This window comes from Notamacropus eugenii, chromosome 3 (genome assembly GCF_028372415.1).
Source record: "Notamacropus eugenii isolate mMacEug1 chromosome 3, mMacEug1.pri_v2, whole genome shotgun sequence".
Lineage (NCBI taxonomy): Eukaryota > Metazoa > Chordata > Mammalia > Diprotodontia > Macropodidae > Notamacropus > Notamacropus eugenii.
This window is the reverse complement of record NC_092874.1, coordinates 194,651,920-194,669,895: the sequence shown is the minus strand read 5'-3', so window position 1 is coordinate 194,669,895 and position 17,976 is coordinate 194,651,920. Positions and strand designations below refer to the sequence as shown.

Genomic DNA, 17,976 nt, shown 5'->3' with positions numbered 1-17,976 from the left:
CTCAATTAATCATTAGTATGAAAACTTGAAAAGATTCAATGGTTCTTTGCCAGGGAAAACAAAATATTGGTTCTTCCTGTAGGTAACCCTTGTTGCATGCAGATGCCTTTGCTGAAGTCATTTGGTTTTCTTTATGAGCGAGAATATAAGTTTAACTCTTAAGTGTCAAAAGACCTTATCCTCTTGAAAACTGACATTTAAAGTATATGGAGCCCACTGCAACTCTTAACATAGGATTATTTGCACCCATAGATACTTGTAAGAGGATATGAGAATAAACTGACATCTAGCACTTGTCAAAAGCTCATTTATGACATCTGATGCTTCAGAAACACAGCCCAATGGAGAGACTAGAAATCCATTCATCTAAATTTTCCAAGTTCTGTCCTTATTGAGATTATCTGAAAGGCAAGTCCCCGAACTGCATTTACTCAGCAGAAGAAATGTTTTCCCTGTATTTAATGTTCTATCCTATGCCTTTATAGAGAGTCCTTAGAGAATTATCTGTTCTATCAGCGTGTTTCTAAATCCTAAATGAATAAAAAAAAAAATCTTTCAGGCTTTCAGTCATCTCTTTATTTCCAAGTGGTTACACAACAATTTATAAATATGCCCACCATTTCCCTCCTCCCTACAAAACCCTACCCCAAATCTAAACCCCCAATCCCACTTAGTGGGACACCTTCTTTTCTTCTAGGAGAGTTCTTCCATTTGACCTCATTTCCAGGCTAGCTCTGTTGCAGTCCCTGGAGAGGTACTTACTGAGGCACTTATCCCACCCCTTGGGTCCCTGAGGCTTAGGGACTGGGATGAGTGTGCTTGAAAAGTTCCATCATCCCAGAAGTCATGGGGTGGGAATGCCTCAAGGCCAGTATCCATTCTGTGCTGGGTGGTGGTGGTGGTGGTGGTGGTGGTGTGTGTGGCAGAACCACTAGGCAAGCAGGAGTTGGCATCAGATGCCCTCACAGTATCTGTGGCTGGTATGGACAAGTCCCTGATGAAGTCTAGAATGCCCTTTGATGCCCTACTAGGTGCTGAAGTCCCTTGGCAGGATATCCCACACCTGTCCAATACCCATAGTAGAAACTTCACCTTTTGCAGTGTCTCTGATTCAACCCAGTGGTAACTCTGCCTTCCCAGGGGGCTGTAAGTCAGACTCCCCATAAATCCTGTGGAAGCAAGACTGCCTCAGGTGACATTTCCCTCAGGTACTTTCAGGAATAGTCAGCAAACTGTAATCCCTTCATCCCCAGCTAGTGGTTGTGGCATCCCAGGGTCTCAGTCTCAGCTAGATGCCAGGCTTTGCCGTCCTCTTGGTGTGGTCCACTGAAGTTCAGGGAATTTGGGGTACCCTCCTCTGGGATCGGGTAAGGGGGCTCAGGGGGTAGTGGAGGGTCTCCAGGCCCTCGTGTTCCTCCCAAGACTGGTCCATTATAGATATAGATGTTGCCTGTGACAGTGACTGAGCCACCTGTCACATGGATACCATTGGTACCTGGTAGAAAAAGGAGCAAAAAGTAAGGTAGGAGTACAACCTCTTTTGCCTCACCCTGCTCAGAAATCCCTTCTTTTCCAATTTTTTCCCTCTTCTCCTTTTAGGCTTTTAATATCTTCTTTTGTTGCTTGGGTTAGTCTCTCTCTTTGATTAAAGCAATTTCTGCATGAGACTCTCTCTAGCTGTCTGTCTGGATCTCTCAGTCTCCTTTTCTCTGAATTTGTCTGTTTAAGGATATTCTGTGTCCTTAATCAGCCCCCCTCCATGTGCTATCCCTCTCTCTTCCTACACCTTGTGCTCCCTAGCCCATCTTTCATCTCTTACCCCTCCCCTCTCCCTATATTTACCATGGGGCAGCTCCTGGCCCTGCTCCCCAGGCTCTGTGCCCTGCTCTCTGCCCTGGCCCAGAGAGCTTTGTTGATGTAGGATTTCCGTTTCCACTGCTGGTGGGGGAAGACGTTCATTGGGGGCCAGAAGGGCATCTCCTAGGAGTGGTTCTACCAAGTCAGGGAACTTCTGATTTGTTCTAGGGACATCTTGGTTTGGGGGAGGATTCAGATCCCCTCTCTGCAGGAAAAGAGAGCCTAATCAGTGACTTTGCCTTAAGACTCCAACAGTTTCTATGTACCCTTACTGCCCAATCCTGTGCAGAACAGCCCTCCTCCCCCAATACTGCCCAAAATATCTTTCCACCCCAGGTTGCATATTTCCCTCCCCTGTTCCTATAGATTTTGTTCTGTTTTCCACGCTGCATGCACCCTCAGTCTCTTTCCCTCCTACATTCTTCTTGGCTCTCTTTACCTCTGGTCTCCTCTTGAGTAGTAACCCTGCAACGAAAACAAAAATGACCTAAGGTCCCCGTTCGTCTCCCCAGGCCCCATCCTCTTCCTAAGTTCCCACATGCCATACCATTCACCTTTCTCCCCATCTAGAGGCCACAACTACTCCCCTCCCCACTCCAACCTTATAAAAAATAAAATGGGAAAGATGAGTTGGACCATTGAGGGTACAAGAGAATGAAGGGGAACACTGTGGAAATGGGGCATTCATTGATGCATCCATCCAGATCAGAGGCCCCAACTCCCTTCCCTCTCCTAGCCCTACTCCCTTTTACCCAGTTTCTGGCAGAGAGAGGGGTGCCTCTTCCAGGCACAGGAGAAGACAGCGATAAGGAGTAGAATGGAAACCATGGGGACCAGGATAGAGAGCAGCAAAATTGTCCCTATAAGAGAAAAACATAGAATTGAGATTCCTGAGCCTGAAAAAGAGGAGGCAGACAGGAGATCCTAAGGTGAGCTTCTGTTTTCCATCCTTTTCCTCTTCTGCCTTGTAAAGACAGAAAAAGGGAAAGATAGCCTTGTATTGGAACAAAAAGGAGCTAGGTCAGTATAACTGGCTTCGAGTGGGAAGGCATCTCGTTGTGTAGACAAGAAGACTGAGGCATAGGAAGGTTAAGTGACTTATCTAAGGATCTGTGGGCAGTGGAAGAACCAGGATTTGAACTGAGGTTATTTGCCATTACATTCAGTAATTTTTCCACTGTGCCACATGGATTCGAGGTTGTGATGTACCAGAATGAGGTTTCCAAAGAGGACTATCTCCTTTCATGGTGATGTTTGAAGATAGAAGAGATATCCCTCCCTCCCCATATATCTACGATGAGGATGGGCCAAGGAATAAGCCAGAATGCTCTGGCCCTCCTAGCTTCAGAGAATATGAATGACATTCTCATGTCCCTAAACCAGAACAGCTGCTCCCTCTGCTGGTACTGGTCATACGTTAAAGCATATAGAAGGTCAGACCTCCTGAATCTGAAACTTCAGATAAGAGAGGTGACTGTTCCTCTGAGCACAATCATCTTCTCTAGCAGGAGGAATCACCCCCAAAGGCAGCAGGGATTAGTTTCTGCCCTGTTGGGGAACCCAAACTTTGTGCATTTTTCAGGGGTACTTTCATAAGTTAGTGGATATTTGCCTAGCTTCATTTGTGAATATCTTCAATCCTCTTCTCCAGGCAAGGGAGTGGGTATGGGTCTTATGCATTCTACTAGACACTTGTAGAGAAGTCATAGGTTCAAATTCAGACGCTAAGATATTATGTTGGGGGTAGCCAATTTCCTAGCCCTTTGGGGGTCCAATTGTCTTATGTCTATAACTTAAGGAGAAAATTCCTTCTCACTCCCTCCAGAGAAAGTCCCAGGACAAAAATGTACACACACACATACATATACATGTATATGTATATACATTGTATATGAGTATATATATATGTATATATGTGTGTGTGTGTATAAAAACCTTGAACATTAAAAACCCAATAAACTCTATGTACACACACACACACACACACACACACACACACACACACACACACACACACACATGCATTGAAACCTCAGGAGCATTACTCTGGAAGCAACTTGACCTAATAGATAGTATTAGACTTGGAGTCAGAAAGACCTGATTTGAATGCCGACTCAAACATTAATGATCTGTGCAACTCTGGGTAAATCACTGAATTTCCCTCAGCCTGTTTCCTTACCAGTAAAGTGGAGATGATAATGCCATCTCCGTCACAGGGTTGTTCTGGGGATCTAGTGAGATCATATATGTAAAGCTCTTTGCAAACTTTGAAGTGCTACATAAACATAACCCGGCTATTTCTCATCCTAACTCGTGACTTAGGGAACCAGCACAATAGAATTCAGTTCCTGGGGGAATATGCATACAGAATGGCCGAAGAGGAAGAAGGTAAGACTTGAAGGTAAGAGATCTAGTCTGAGTTCTGATATGAACTAGATATTTGACCTTGAAAAAGCTACTTAGCTCTAAGGGCCTCATTTTCTACATCTCTAAAAAGAAAGGGTTGGATTAAATGATTAGGTTATATTATTAATAATTATTAATTATTAACAATTAGCACTGTGTCTGGAGTCAGAGGACTTAGGTTCAAATCTCCTTCTCTGATGATTACTACCTAGGTAGCTCGGTGTACAGAGCGCTGGGCTTGGAATCAGGAAGACTTATCCAACCTCAAAACTGGCCTCAGACATTTGGTAGCTTGTGTGACCCTGGACAAGTCACTTAACCCTGTTTGCCTCAGTTTCCTCATCTGTAAAATGAACTGGAGAAGGAAATGGCAAACCACTCCAGTATCCTTGCCAAGAAAACCCCCAAATGGGATTATGAAGGATTGGACATGATTCAATTAATCGTTAATCCTCCCTGGGTCTCAGTTTCCATATCTGCAAAATGAGGGGATTAGATGAGATGGCCTCTGAGGTTCTTTCTAGTTATAGATCTATGATACCTTTGGATACGAAACTATTAGTTCATAAATCTAGGAAGGATAATTACAGAAAAATGTTTTTATATACATATACACATATAGATAGAAATACATACATGCACATATTTATCCATATCTGTGTCTATCTAGCTATGATTCTAGTAACAATATTAAGTAATATGGCCACTTATAGTATACAAATTACTGTATAGGATCTTATCTGATAATAATGATGATAGAAATAATAATATTTAAACTATATACATAGTGGGAAATTATTTGGCACATACATTTTTGAAATATATATGTTTGTATGTAGATACAAAATAGTTAAGAACACACCTCGCAAGTCTTCTTTAAGGAGCCCTTGCTACCCCTTCCTCACCCTAACTTTGGGAAGAATTCGGACACTGATTTCTCCCCATTTTAGAGGTGAGGAATCAACTCTATATGGCGGGAAAAGGTATTGACTTCAGCTCTGCCTCACATTGCCCAATTCATGGACTCTCACCTGGCTTCTTCCAAAGTGAGATCTGGCATCTGGCATCAGACTTGGCAGTACCAGGAACAACAGTCACCAGGCCCTGTGCCTCACAACTGAGGAGAAAAGAGCAAATGGACCATGTACTCATTAACACTTTTGCCCACTATTATTACCTGGTGGGTCAGATCTGGTATAGGTTGGCCTGCCAACATTTTGTGACTCCCAGAAACAGTGGGGAGAAAATAAAGGTATGGCCACAAAATGCATGAGGTGAGTTAGAGACAGCTCATACTCAACAGGGAAGGGAGGGAAAAGAAGGCTGGCGACTCCTATTTCAGGGGAAAAGGCACTCACTTGGTATGAGGCTGGCACCGAACGTCAGGAGATGATATGTTCTGGAAGTACCCCTCTCTACAGGGAACACAGCTGTTGTCAAACTCTCCAACCTTATCTGCCAAAAGAAGTAGATGTGAGATGGATAATACCCACCTAGGGTATGGGTACCTTGCTCACCTGATGTATACGCATCTTCATGCCCTTCTGTTACTTTCTAATCTCCCCTGTGTTAGATTTGTCATAATCTGAAAATTCTTCCCAGTATTAGCTTCCAATTTGGTTTCTTGGTTTGTTCTATCAGCAAGCAGGACACAAAATCTTCACTTACCTGCTGTTTCTCCATCACTTTCTTACATCAATTTCCTTTCTTAAATCAATTTGGCCTCCTCCCTGCCATCATACAAGGGAGGTAAACATATGGGATAGGAGGGTTTTTTATCAAACAGAAGATCCATCTAGTACTCATTCAGCTCAAGATAGACTCAAGAGAGTGAAGGTATTACTGGAGTCCCAGAGGCTTATCATCCCCGCCCTTCCCGCTTTCCCTGGCTGCCCCCCCCCAATCCTTCTCCAAGTATCCAGTCATTTCCCTCTTTCTCTCAGCAACCTCTGACCTGTCAGTTCTGGTTCTGTGCCTGGTGGGCAGGAGCTGAGTGGCTCACAGTGTTCACATTCAGTACCCCTGTTGGGGCAGTACATGCCCTGGCGGCATCGACATTGGGTTTTCTTGCTGGCGTTGCAGGGAGTTATCTCCTCAAAGCCTAGCACTGGGATGGATGGGGAGAAACTCAGAAATAGTAGTATGGTTCCCAAGGAGAACTTGCGTACCCTGTATCTCACACGCCTCCACCCAGGGATTTCTCCCAGGCACCGTCTTGTGGTAGCTTACCTTCATCACATTGGCGACAAAGTTGGCAGCCACTGAGGTGGTTCCAGAATTCATTATAGGAGCCTGGCTGACACACAGAACATGTGGTGTTTCGGCGTCCATCACAGTAATTACTGACAAACATACCTAGAAGGATGGGGGGTGAATTAGCCTTGGTCTGTCTGCCCATCAGGGCTTCATGACACTGTTAATGAATACTGGAGTCAAGACTCTTAAGGAGGCTTCATTTTTAACCCTTAACATTTTTAAGTCTCTGTTTTCGTGTATGTAAACTGAGGCAATCTGCTTCTTGGGGTGTTTTGAAGAAAATATAAGCTGATAGGTATGACAGTTCTTTGAAAGAGGCAAAATACAAAAACAAAGTCAGGGTATTATTTTTTTTTCACCATCCCTGTTTCTTAGTGCCCACTCCAGGTTTCTCCCTGGTGGGTGATCTTCTCACTCCCACCTGGGGCTGGCCTCCGAATCCTTTCCTGAATTAGGTGAGAATGCCCGCCAAGGGAGGAAGAGGAGGATGGATTTGGGAATCACTGAATCCTGTTGCCCTGCATGGATCCAGCCTCTCCTCCACCTCTCCCAATCATCCTCTGCCTTCTCCAGCCCAGCTTCCTCCCACCATCTCAGTCTCTCACCTGGAGGGCAGCGGGAACAGCATATCTGGTGTTTGGCTTCATAATATTCCTTGTCTCCACACTTTGTGTCCGGAGGCCCCTGAGGGTGGATGCAAAGATGGGCTTCATTAGGGGTAGGGAGCTGATGGGATGGTAGACGGAAGGGAGGAATGAGCCACCTACCCCTTCTCCCTTTGCCCTGGTCCACCCTTTCCCTACTTGCCTCACCTGTCTGAGTTGATGGCCAGCCAGAAGCCCAAAGAGGCCTAGGATGAGAGGGCCCCAGACCAGGCCCTGAAGGGAACAGGCAGGGGACAGGCGCATGGCGTCCATACGAGAGAGTAGGGGAGGGGCAGGGGAAGTCAAGACTTGCAGAGGCCTGGAGAGGGACCCTGGGTATGCGAGTTCCACAGCCCCAAGCAAGGGAAAGCAGGGGGGCTTGAGATGCCCCCAGGGGGCCGCAGGGAGCGGCGCGGGCCTGGTCTCCCAGGCTCCTGGTGCTTAGCTCAGGAAGTGGGAGTGGAGCTAGGCCTCGGGGCGGGGACAAGGAGAGCTGGGAGCTGCCCATGGAGCCTGTTGCAATCGGGAAGAGGAACAGGCTGGGCCAGAGCCCACACTGGGCGGCTGTGTGTCTGGGAAAGCACGTGAGGGCAGGGCTAAGCTGGAGGAGGGAGGAAGGAGGGGTGAGCAGAGCAGGCCACAAAGACACAGAACCAGGGGCTGCCAGTATTTGGGGGGTCCAGCTGAGAAGGGAGCCAAGGGAGGAGTCTTCAGACAGACCTGGGACAGAGAGACAGCCAGGTCCCCAGACAGACAGACAGACAGACAGACAGACAGACAGACAGACAGGAAGACAGATGGAGTACCAGATAAGATGCAGGAGAGAAAAAGACTGGGGAAACTCAAATATTAAGATGAAAGAGTTTGGGGCCACAGCCACCTGGGATAAAGACCAGTAGCCTGGGGAGTCCAGGGGAAAGGGAATGGCTCCCTTAGCAAGTCCCCTGAAAAGCCCAACCAAGATATATTTCCCTTCTGCCTACACCCCTCCTTTTCAGGCATGCCCAATTCACTTCAAGCCTGGGGGCCGGAAGAAGAGGAAGGAGAAGCCCCCAAACCAAGAAGCTTACATCTGTCCACTCCATTCTCCTTTCCTCATATTCAGTGAATTCAACATTTGTTAAGTGTCTGCTGTGTTCCAGTGCTGGGCACTGAGTATATAAAGACCATACAATCACATATTCCCTGCCTCAAGTACTTTACACTCTACTGGGAGAAGACAACAACTCCATGACGTAGACAGTGTAAGTATTATCCACACTTTACAAGTGAGACACCTATACAAACATCTTAGTCTGAAGCCTGGTGACCCCAAATTCTCCAAGGCTATGTCAGTGGGGTACAAACAAGGAGTGATTCCCACGCCAATCCTGCTAACAGCCTACATTTGCTTTCCAAGGATGTTGGCCACTAGGATACAAATTTCAGGTGCGTGGCAACCCACCAAACATATAAAATATAAAATTTTCTTTAGAATTGGGCAGATTCCTATATCTTTAATAAGAGCAATGGAGTGGCAGAAAAGAAGGGAGAAGGTGCTAAGAAGTTGCAAAAAGGCAGATTTAGGTTTAATGTCAGAAAGAGTTTCTTAACAATTGGAGGTAACCGTAAGTGGAATGTACTTCCTCTAGAGAGTGGATCCTCTCACGGAAAGTCTTCCAACAAGGGTGGGATGAACACTTGTTGGCAATGTACTGGGGATTGCTTTTTTTTGGTATGGATTAGACTAGATGGCCTCAGATGCAGGCCACCAACTCCAAAATTCTGTGATTCCATTTTTAGGCCATCTAAAAACATTATTTGTATTGGTGGTGGTGCACTCCACCCCCAGCCCCCAATGTTTAACAATTTCACCCGCGGGGAAAAGATGCAAGCAACACATTCTTAAATTTAATTTGCATTATTAACACTTTCTTTAAGTCTAGAATATCAGCAAAACAATAAATCAGTCCTGAGTTGTAGCATTTGCAGATTGTTCTAGATAAATTTTGTGGTTTAGTCGTTTTCAGTAATGTCCCACACTTCTTGACCCCCTTTGGGGTTTTCTTGGCAAGGATACTGTAACAGTTTGCCATTTCCTTCTCCAACTCATTTTACAGATGAGGAAACTGAGGCAAACAGGGTGAAGTGACTTGCTCAGGGTCACACATTTGACTGCCCTTTCCAGGTAAATACTCACACTGAAAATTAAACAATAATCTCTTTGTAAACCCCTGGTTGTTATTCAAATTGATAGTCTATTAGAGGACATGAACAATATCCATGTTGTGCCATTTTCACTAAAATGAAATCAGAAGCCATAAAAAGGTTGAGGATAAGTAAAAGGACATATATAATCAGAAAAAAAGACAGATTGGTCACTGAGTCATAAAATAATAAATGACTCACAGAAGGGCCTCCATTGTGTTGGAAAAGTCTTCATGGACAAAAGTCACACTGGATGAGAAGGTACAGAATAGTTGCAATCTGCATTGGTGATGGGAGTACTCATACTGAAGAATTCTGTCAGTGGACAGATAAAGTGACTTGGCCAGGGTCATCCTGTTAATCAGATCCTCTTAATCAGAAGTCTGGAGGCTTTTTACTATGTTCTCAACTGTAGTATCAACAACCTGTTCCATGTCTCTAAAGGAAGAGATAGGAGAAAGGAGAGATGTATAGAAGTGGTGGAGAGAGCAATGATTGGAGCTGGGAAGTATGAGTCTTGGGGTTCCAGGTTTATCTCCAAGTCCTTCCAGGTAGCTCCTGTGGTTTGTGGGGTGTCTCTCTGTGGTGCAGCACTGACAAATCTAGTCACTTGAACAGATATTCCCTCGATGTCTATTGCCCATTTATTTATTATCCTGGATGCCCAGGGTGGTACTGTAAGAAAGAGAAGTGGAATGTATTGGGGTGTAATCATCTGAGGCTTTGGTTGTAGGTGAGAAGGAAGATATCTTTTGCAGTTCTGGGCACTTCATCCTCAGGCTGCAGCTAGAATATACAGACTGAAAGACTGGAATAAATAATGTTTTATCAGGTAGTGGACACCGACAACCCACTCCCCTTCCCTATTTGTACAGGTAAAGCCAGGTTAAAATGAACATTAGAGGGCAGCCTTGAAAAGCAGAAGGAGTCACAAAAGCACACGAAACTCACAAAGCCACATGGAAGAGGGAAATTGAAGCAAGGGATCATGGTTTGGTTTGGTGAAAAGTGAGGAGACTTGTGTTCTAATCCCTCTAAATGACCTTGACTAAGCTCTTTGGTCGTTCTTTGTCTCAGTTTTTTCATTTACAAAATGGTAATAATATTACCAGTTCTACCTAAACTCATACAAGGTTCAGTTCCATTCACCAAGCAAGCATTTATTAAGCACCTAATATGTGCTTATATTAAGTACCTAATATACCACAATACCAAGACAAAAAATGAAATATGGAAGATCCTCTAGAGAAGGCCACCCCATGATATTCTATAGGCCTGCATCTATTAAGCCATAAATGTTTCTCTCCTCTGACACCCCTATCATCCTGGTGCAAGCCCTCATCACTTCACACCTGGACAATTGTAGTGAACTTCTGGTTCTTCTCCTGCCTCACTTCTCACTCCACTCAGCTGTTAAATTAACCTTCCTGAAGCACAGTCTGAGCATGCCACTCTGCATTCAGTAAAGCCCAGTAGCTCTCTGTTGTCTCCAGGGTCAGATATCAGCTTCATTCTTTGTGTTCTTCACATGCAATGCCCCATAGCCCAACTCTGAGTATTAAAAGCTTTCTCCCTCCTATCTTTCCTTGGGTCTCAATTAAAGTTCTACCCTCAGCAAGAAGATGTTCCTGATCACCCCTAATGCTAGTACCTTCACTCTCTTGATTATCTCCAATTTATCCTGTCTATATCTTGTTTGTGCATAGCTTTTTTGGGTGTTGTCTCTCCCTTTAAAATGTGAACGAGGACTGTCTTTTGCTTTTTTTTTTGTATTGCTATCACTGAGCAAAGTACCCAGCACATAGTAGGTACTCAGCAAAGGCTATTTAGTTGATTGATTGTAAAGCACTTTATATATATAATTATATATATATATCATTTTAGCCTTACAACTCTGGGAGCTAAGTTCTTTTATTATCCCCATTTTTTACAGAGGAGGAAATTGAGGCAAATAGGACTGGATTAGTTATTTATAGCCAGAGGCCTGCTCTACTCCCCAAATTTTGATGTGGTCACCAAAAGTGGCACCTGGTCATGCTCCAAGAGTGAGGTGGAAATAGCACTCTGGGAGACTTGCTACATGAGTCTTCATATGCATCGAGGAGGCCTCTGTCCTGTACTTAGTGGCTGTTGTTGTTCAGTCATGTTCGGCTCTTTATGGCCCCATTTGGGGTTTTCTCAGCAAAAATACTGGAGTGGTTTGACATTTTCCCCCTCCAGTTCATTTTATAGATGAGGAAACTGAGGCAAACAGGGTTAAGTGACTTGCCCAGGGTCACACAAGCTAATAAGTGTCCGAGGCTGGATTTGAACTCAGGAGGTTGTCTTCCTGGCATCCAGGGCAGTGCACTGTGGTGCCACCTAGCTGCTAGACTTTTGAGAGCAGCTAGACTTTTGCAATATTGCATAGTGGATTGCATCTTTGCCATTATGTTAGGCATGTATCCGGCAGCCCTCTCCTTTCACTGGTTCTGGATCCAGGTCCTGCTGGGGGTGGGGGAAGCTTTTCGAGGGCTTGGGAACTCCCATTCCCGCAGCAGTTGCCACCCTCCGGTTTCCTTCCTCTGCTTCTCACTCACTTCCCTTCTGCCCCTTCTTTGAGGATCTGACACCGGAAGAAGGGGATGCAGCTAGTGATCTGGTCACAGCACAGTCTGGAAGGGCCCCCCCCCCTACAACTCTCGGGCAAATTTCTCTGGGGTGACACTCTGCCTGTTCCTGAGGTGCTTTTGCTTGACAGAGCCAGACTCCTTTCTTGGCTTTCTGCCTTCCTCCTGTTTGCCTCCGGGAGATCTACCTTCTGTCTTCCCCTCTAAGGACTCCAGCTGGTTGTAGCTGGGTTAGGGAAAAGTCCATTAATCCCCTTCCCTGCCTTGGATTCTTCTGGCCACTTTGTTTCATTAGCTCAGACTATTATGTAAATCTGGAGCTCTGGGTGGTATTGCTAAGGAAGGCAAAATGTTTAACATTTTAAAAGAATAACAAAGTGTGGGGCTGGGAGAACCTGGTAGGATTGGAAAGACACCTTTTTAACCAAGGAAGGAAGGCTGACAAGGTTGTTTTATATTTTGAGGAGAGGGAAAAGAATGAACTAAAAGGAACCCCTTGAAAAGTTTGTGTTTTTAAAGTAAAGTCTAAGTGTTAATTAAAAAAATAAAATCCCAAATTGTGTTAAATTTTAGTTTCATTTATTTATCACTAGTACCTAGCACAACACATGACAAATAGTAGGTACATAATAAATTCATGTTCATTGACTGATCACTAAAAATATGTTCTTTATGCCTGCACATTCAATAAATACTTGCCTTAAACATTAAAAAAAAAATCCCTGGGTGCACACCCTAATGTATCATGCAGTACATGACCATGACCTATGTACAATTGAATGAAAGATGTAGAAAATACAAGATTCCCCTGTTCCTATTGTTAATTTTTTTTGGAGAGGGGAAAGGCAATTGGAGCTAAGTGATTTGCCCAAGGTCACACAACTAGTGTGTTATTGTTGATAATAAAAAAGTATTTGATATTGTAAAGTAAAATACTGCCCTAAAGGCTCTCTTTCATCAAGGTGCCTGCATCCATTCACCCAAATCATTCATGGTTCCTTGAAAGATATAACAATTTCACAAACCTCTGAACATAGGAAGCAGGTGAGCATAACATATGGAGATGCATGCTTACCAAAGGTATTTGCCACTGTGATGGAAGATGTCCAGTGCAGAGTCCAAGTTGAAGAGAAATTACCTGTGGAAAGTCAAGTCCTCCAGATGACTTTCTTTGCAGAAGTGATGTTCTAGAACATTTCAGAACCTCCTAGAAGATATTTGGTAACCACTCAAGACCTGAAAGATTTAATATTTGGTAAGCGTTTGTCTCCCTATGTTATATTTCACCTGTTTAGGATCAGAGGATTATTGATATCTATTGTTATATTTTTCCAACCTGATCATCCACATAGGACAAACTAAGTGGATGACAAATGTCTCTTGCCTAAAATATAGGTGTCAGTTGAATGGAAGACTATAGGTATTGTCTACCAATATATAAATCTGGACTAGATAGTATAAATGGACATTGGGACCAGAATTAAGCAGGCAAAGAGGAGTAAGCTGAATTTTTTCAGGAAGTTGCATTGCTCCTTTAATGACTTTAAACTTCTCTGTGAAACAAAGTGTTACTTGATAATATTTAATATAAATTTTAGACTTTGATAAGGGCCAAAGTTTGAATTAAGAAGAGCCTGGACCTAATAGTCTCCTTTGTTATCTTAAGTAAACCCAGAGAATGCCTTTTGGTCTGTCAGGGAAGCAAATGGGGCTGACTTAGTAATTTCCTAAGGAGACTCTTTTCTTGGCATCTTAGTGATAAGGAAAAACACAGATGTCCTGGGTTGTAATTTCAATTAAAACTTTGTTAAAGCTACCCTTTCCTTGTCAGCAGGATGTCTGCCAGCAGAGTGTTGGGATTTTCTCCTTAGCTTATATCTCAGAGACATACGCTACAGAGAGGAAATTCACACAGCATGGAAACATAAAACTCAATGGACACTATTTTGTTAATTGTCTTATCTTACTAAATTTATGATTTGTTCAACTAAAAGAGTTCCTTTCTCACAGCAAAATTTCTGTACCGGACAGTCAGATAATTTCTGGCTCCATAATATTATGATTACCATTATCTTTAAGGGAATTGTTTAATTAATTAAATCATAAAATGTATGCATTTGACCTATTGCCTTTTCTTTAACCAAGTTTTCAGGTCAACATGCCACATGGCTGTAAGACATGGAACACAACATCCTTTGAAGAATTGAAAATGAATATCCCATAGTTGGCAATGGGGAGGCACCTGGAACTTTGACAACCAGGTATTAAGAATTTCATCTGAAAATAGGTGATAAAAAAAGATGAATTGGTCAAGTGGTAACAGTGAGGAATGTAGACTTTCCACCTGCTCCTCTGGTATCCTTTTGAAGCTAGAGTGAGCAGAGGAAGACCTCCTTTTGGGAGGATATGGACAAGAATGACATAATCTGAACCACTGTGGATGGTCTGTGATCTACAGAGTTAGAGGATAGATCCAAATTGATGAGATCATGGATCCATTTCTGTTGTTGAGTGGAAAGAATCAAAATACCTTAAAAATACCTTTCTGGCAGGGTGGGAGATGCATGATAGTGAGAGGTCAGTGAATCCAGAGGTAAGCCTACTTAGTGAACCTTGATTAATTGGACAGTATTAGGTGCTCTAAAAAGAATCAGTTCTGTGTTGTGAACCACTGTGGGGCATGAGGGAGGGAAAGGGTAGGGACCTTTCCTGCAGCTCCTGCCTATAGGTAATTCCTGGAGAAACCTTCCTGTGTCCACCACTCATCTCCATCCCAGGCCCCCATCCCTGGTATGAAGACATAATAGAAGAAAAGGGAGGAGCAGAGAGAAAGTGAAAGCATACATGGGTAAGTGTCAGCTGGCTGACTTAGGGGCACCTCTTGAAGTTTGAAAGAACTAAGAACAGGGATTGTGGGTAAGGTCAGGCAATTTTTCTCCAAACCTACTACTCCCCTCCTGTATACCTGTCTCTCACTCTGGAGCTCCCCCTCCAAAGACTCTACGCTTTTATGGAGTTTGTCCATTTCTCAGCTTGCTCTTCCCTCTACCCTTCCCCAGAGAGTTTCCATATTCTAAAATTACTCCTTATGGATCCCCTCCCCCTTCCATCAAAATTTCATCCTTCAGTTAGTCAGTCAGTCAGTAAACATTTATTAAGTGCTGTCTACAGGTCAGGCACTGTGCTAAATCCTGGGAGTGCAAAGAAAGGCAAAGACTGGCTCTCACCCTTGAAAAGTAACTGTTATGGGGCAGCTAGGCAGTGCGGTGAATGGAGCACTAGCCCTGGAATCAAGAGGACCTTAGTTCAGATCTGACCTCATCAGCTTACTAGCGGTGTGACCCTGGGCAAATCACTTAACCCTGATTGCCTTGTTTCTCCTCCCACTTCCTCCCAAAAGAGAAGTACCTGATAAACACTACCTCTTAGTGCATCATCCTTTCTAGGGCTATTATCAATTTATCAAGGACAATGCCTTAGCCCAAAGAAATGGAGCTTAGATGTGGAATTTTAAGTAACGTGGTAGGTAATGGAGGAAGATCTCTTTTTTTTGGTGGGGGCGTGGGAGAGAAGGGGAACTAATCCAGAGATATTTTATGCAAAATACACTATAACCATTAAGCATTATTAAAATTTGAATAATTGATAATCAGTTAATCTATAAGCATTTATTAACCATACACCAAGGCACTATTGATCAACTAGGTAGCACAATGGATAGAGCACTGGGCCTGAAGTCAGGAACACTCCTCTTCCTGAGTTCAAATCTAGCCTCGGACACAAGACTAGCTGGGTGACCCAGGGCAAGTCACAATCCTGTATGCTTTAGTTCCTCATCTGTAAAATGAGCTGGAGAAGGAAGTTGCAAGTCCTTCCAGTATCTTTTCCAAGAAAATCCCAAATGGGGTCACAATTAGTTGGACATGACTGAAAAAACAACTGACCAATGACAAGAACAAGGTCCTATTAGGGGTTGAAGGTACAAAGACAAAAATGAAACAGTCCTTGTCCTCTATAGCTTGCATTCTTTAGGGGGAGACAAGACATCTACCTAGAAGGATGTACAAAATAAACATAAGGCACTTTTGGAAGCATCTGGGCGAATCCAGAAAGGCTTCCTGTAGAGGACTGATGTTTGAGCTGGACTTTAAAATATAGGATTATTATCATCATTATTATTCCCAGCACCTTTAGAAATCATATCACGCAGGCTGCCATCTATTTTACCTTTGTCCAAGGCCACTCCTGGGATCAAATTTAGGAGAAATTAAAGAAAGTGCTTTATAGAATACATACCACAGTTCACTCAGTCAGCATGAACTATTGAATTGAATTGAAACTAATTGGTCTGAACTGACTACAAAGCCCCAAAAGAGGGATGCAGGATGAAAACAGAAACAGGTCCAGAAAAGTTTCAAATAAACCCAAAGAATCAAATACAACTGAAAATGACCGAACAACAACAAATCATAATACTTAAAATGCTTCACAGACTGTGCTACATATATGTAGGCATTATTATAAGGAACACCTGGGTTCTGACTCCCAGTGCAAAAGACACTTTTTCTCTGAATCAGTTCAATTCAAAGAATGTTTGTTGTGTACAGGTCTCTGTAGTAGGCACTGAAGAAGCTACAAAGATGAACAAGATATAGCCCATGACCTCAAGAGGCTTACAAAATTTAATTGGTGAGATAAGACAAGCATTATAACTAGTCCTTCTCTGTGTACGTGTTATTCCCCTCTTCCCCCAAGTAAAATGTAAGCTCCACCAGGGCAAGCCTATTTTATTTTTCTCTTTGTATTCCTTGAAAATAGTTAAATGAATGTTTGTTGAATTGAATCTGGATAGGTGAACTTCAATGAGCAGAAGTGGAGATTAGGTAGGTTATAGATCTTTTCTTGTGGGACATAAAGCCAGAGCAAAGGCAGAACGACTGAAGTGGTGACATTAGACTCATCTCAATAATTTAGTATCAAGAGGCCTGTAGTGTGCTTCAGTCTCCAGCGCTGACTGCGTGATCCTGAGCAAATCACTTAAATTCTCTGGGCCTTGGATTTCTTATCTGTAAAAAGATCTCAAAGGTCCCTAGGAGCCTCTCTATGCAGAAAGTACAAGCAATGTTTCCTAGTGGACAGAGCAGTTGTGCACAATTGATTTTGGTAAATGAGACATTGTGTTATGCCTTGTTTCCTTGAGAGCCGCCAAGGCCCTTAGGCAAGATTATGAAATAGCCAGCTTATCTTCTCCTGTTCCAGGATCCTGAGCCTTCCTCCTTTAAAATCTGCTTCTAGGGAAGGATCTGATAAACCTATTTACTCCAAAGTATAAATGGCTGGTGATACTTAAGTTTGGCTCCTATGGGGAGTTTTTGCATTTTAAGAGGCATCACATAGTCAAAAGGAGTAAACTTGTAATTTTAAAATTCCAAGTATCAGTCAGCAGTTGGGGCTGGGGCTGGGCTGTGTGTAATTTTTTTTTTAGAAGGGGGTGGGGTTAGGACATATTTTTTTTTTTGAAAGGGGATGGAGAGCAAATGAAAGATGGCTAGGTGGCTGTCTACTCTGCAGATAAAGCAAAATTATTTGGGGTTAGAACTGGGGTTACTGGGAATATCTAGTTAAGCTAACAATCAAATGGGGATTGTGTTCAAAGATTTAGCAAGACACCTATCCTAATGATCCAGAACCGGATTGAGGAAGTGTTGATGTAATAATACAAGTTTATTTGGGGATACCGGCTCTCCCTGTTTCCTCTTTGCTCTTGTGTGGAGTCAGACCCAGAGCATCATTTTACCACAGATTGGTGACTGGTTTAGCGCAGGAAGTGAATAACAAAGATAAAAGATATCTGGGGATATGGACTAGATCTGGCTTTCAATTCTAACTCTGTGGCTAATTTGCTATGTGATTTGGGGCCTTTGTTTCCTCATCATTAAAACAGGGGGAAAACCAACTCTTTCGAACTTCACAGAGGTATTATGAGCAGGTATTCTAATAAGAAGGAAGTGCCGAGT

General features: G+C 43.3%; 1 protein-coding gene across 2 annotated transcripts; it reads right to left on the bottom strand.

Moving 5' to 3' along the window:
* Window positions 1–553: 553 nt before the first annotated feature.
* LTBR (lymphotoxin beta receptor) lies at window positions 554–10,181 on the bottom strand. 2 transcript variants are annotated; one of them, XM_072653726.1, is made up of 10 exons: window positions 9,552–10,181; window positions 7,125–7,203; window positions 6,493–6,618; window positions 6,218–6,370; window positions 5,622–5,718; window positions 5,295–5,380; window positions 2,610–2,717; window positions 2,297–2,322; window positions 1,843–2,062; window positions 554–1,495 (listed from the first exon to the last, which is right to left on the bottom strand). In XM_072653726.1, the coding sequence occupies exons 3-10, from the start codon at window positions 6,614–6,616 to the stop codon at window positions 1,254–1,256; spliced, it is 1,056 nt and encodes a 351-aa protein (XP_072509827.1). In that variant the 5' UTR covers window positions 6,617–6,618; window positions 7,125–7,203; window positions 9,552–10,181; the 3' UTR covers window positions 554–1,253. The 2 variants fall into 2 exon arrangements, with proteins under 2 accessions (XP_072509827.1, XP_072509826.1); XM_072653725.1 differs by lacking the exon at window positions 9,552–10,181 and adding an exon at window positions 7,332–7,704.
* Window positions 10,182–17,976: the final 7,795 nt, after the last annotated feature.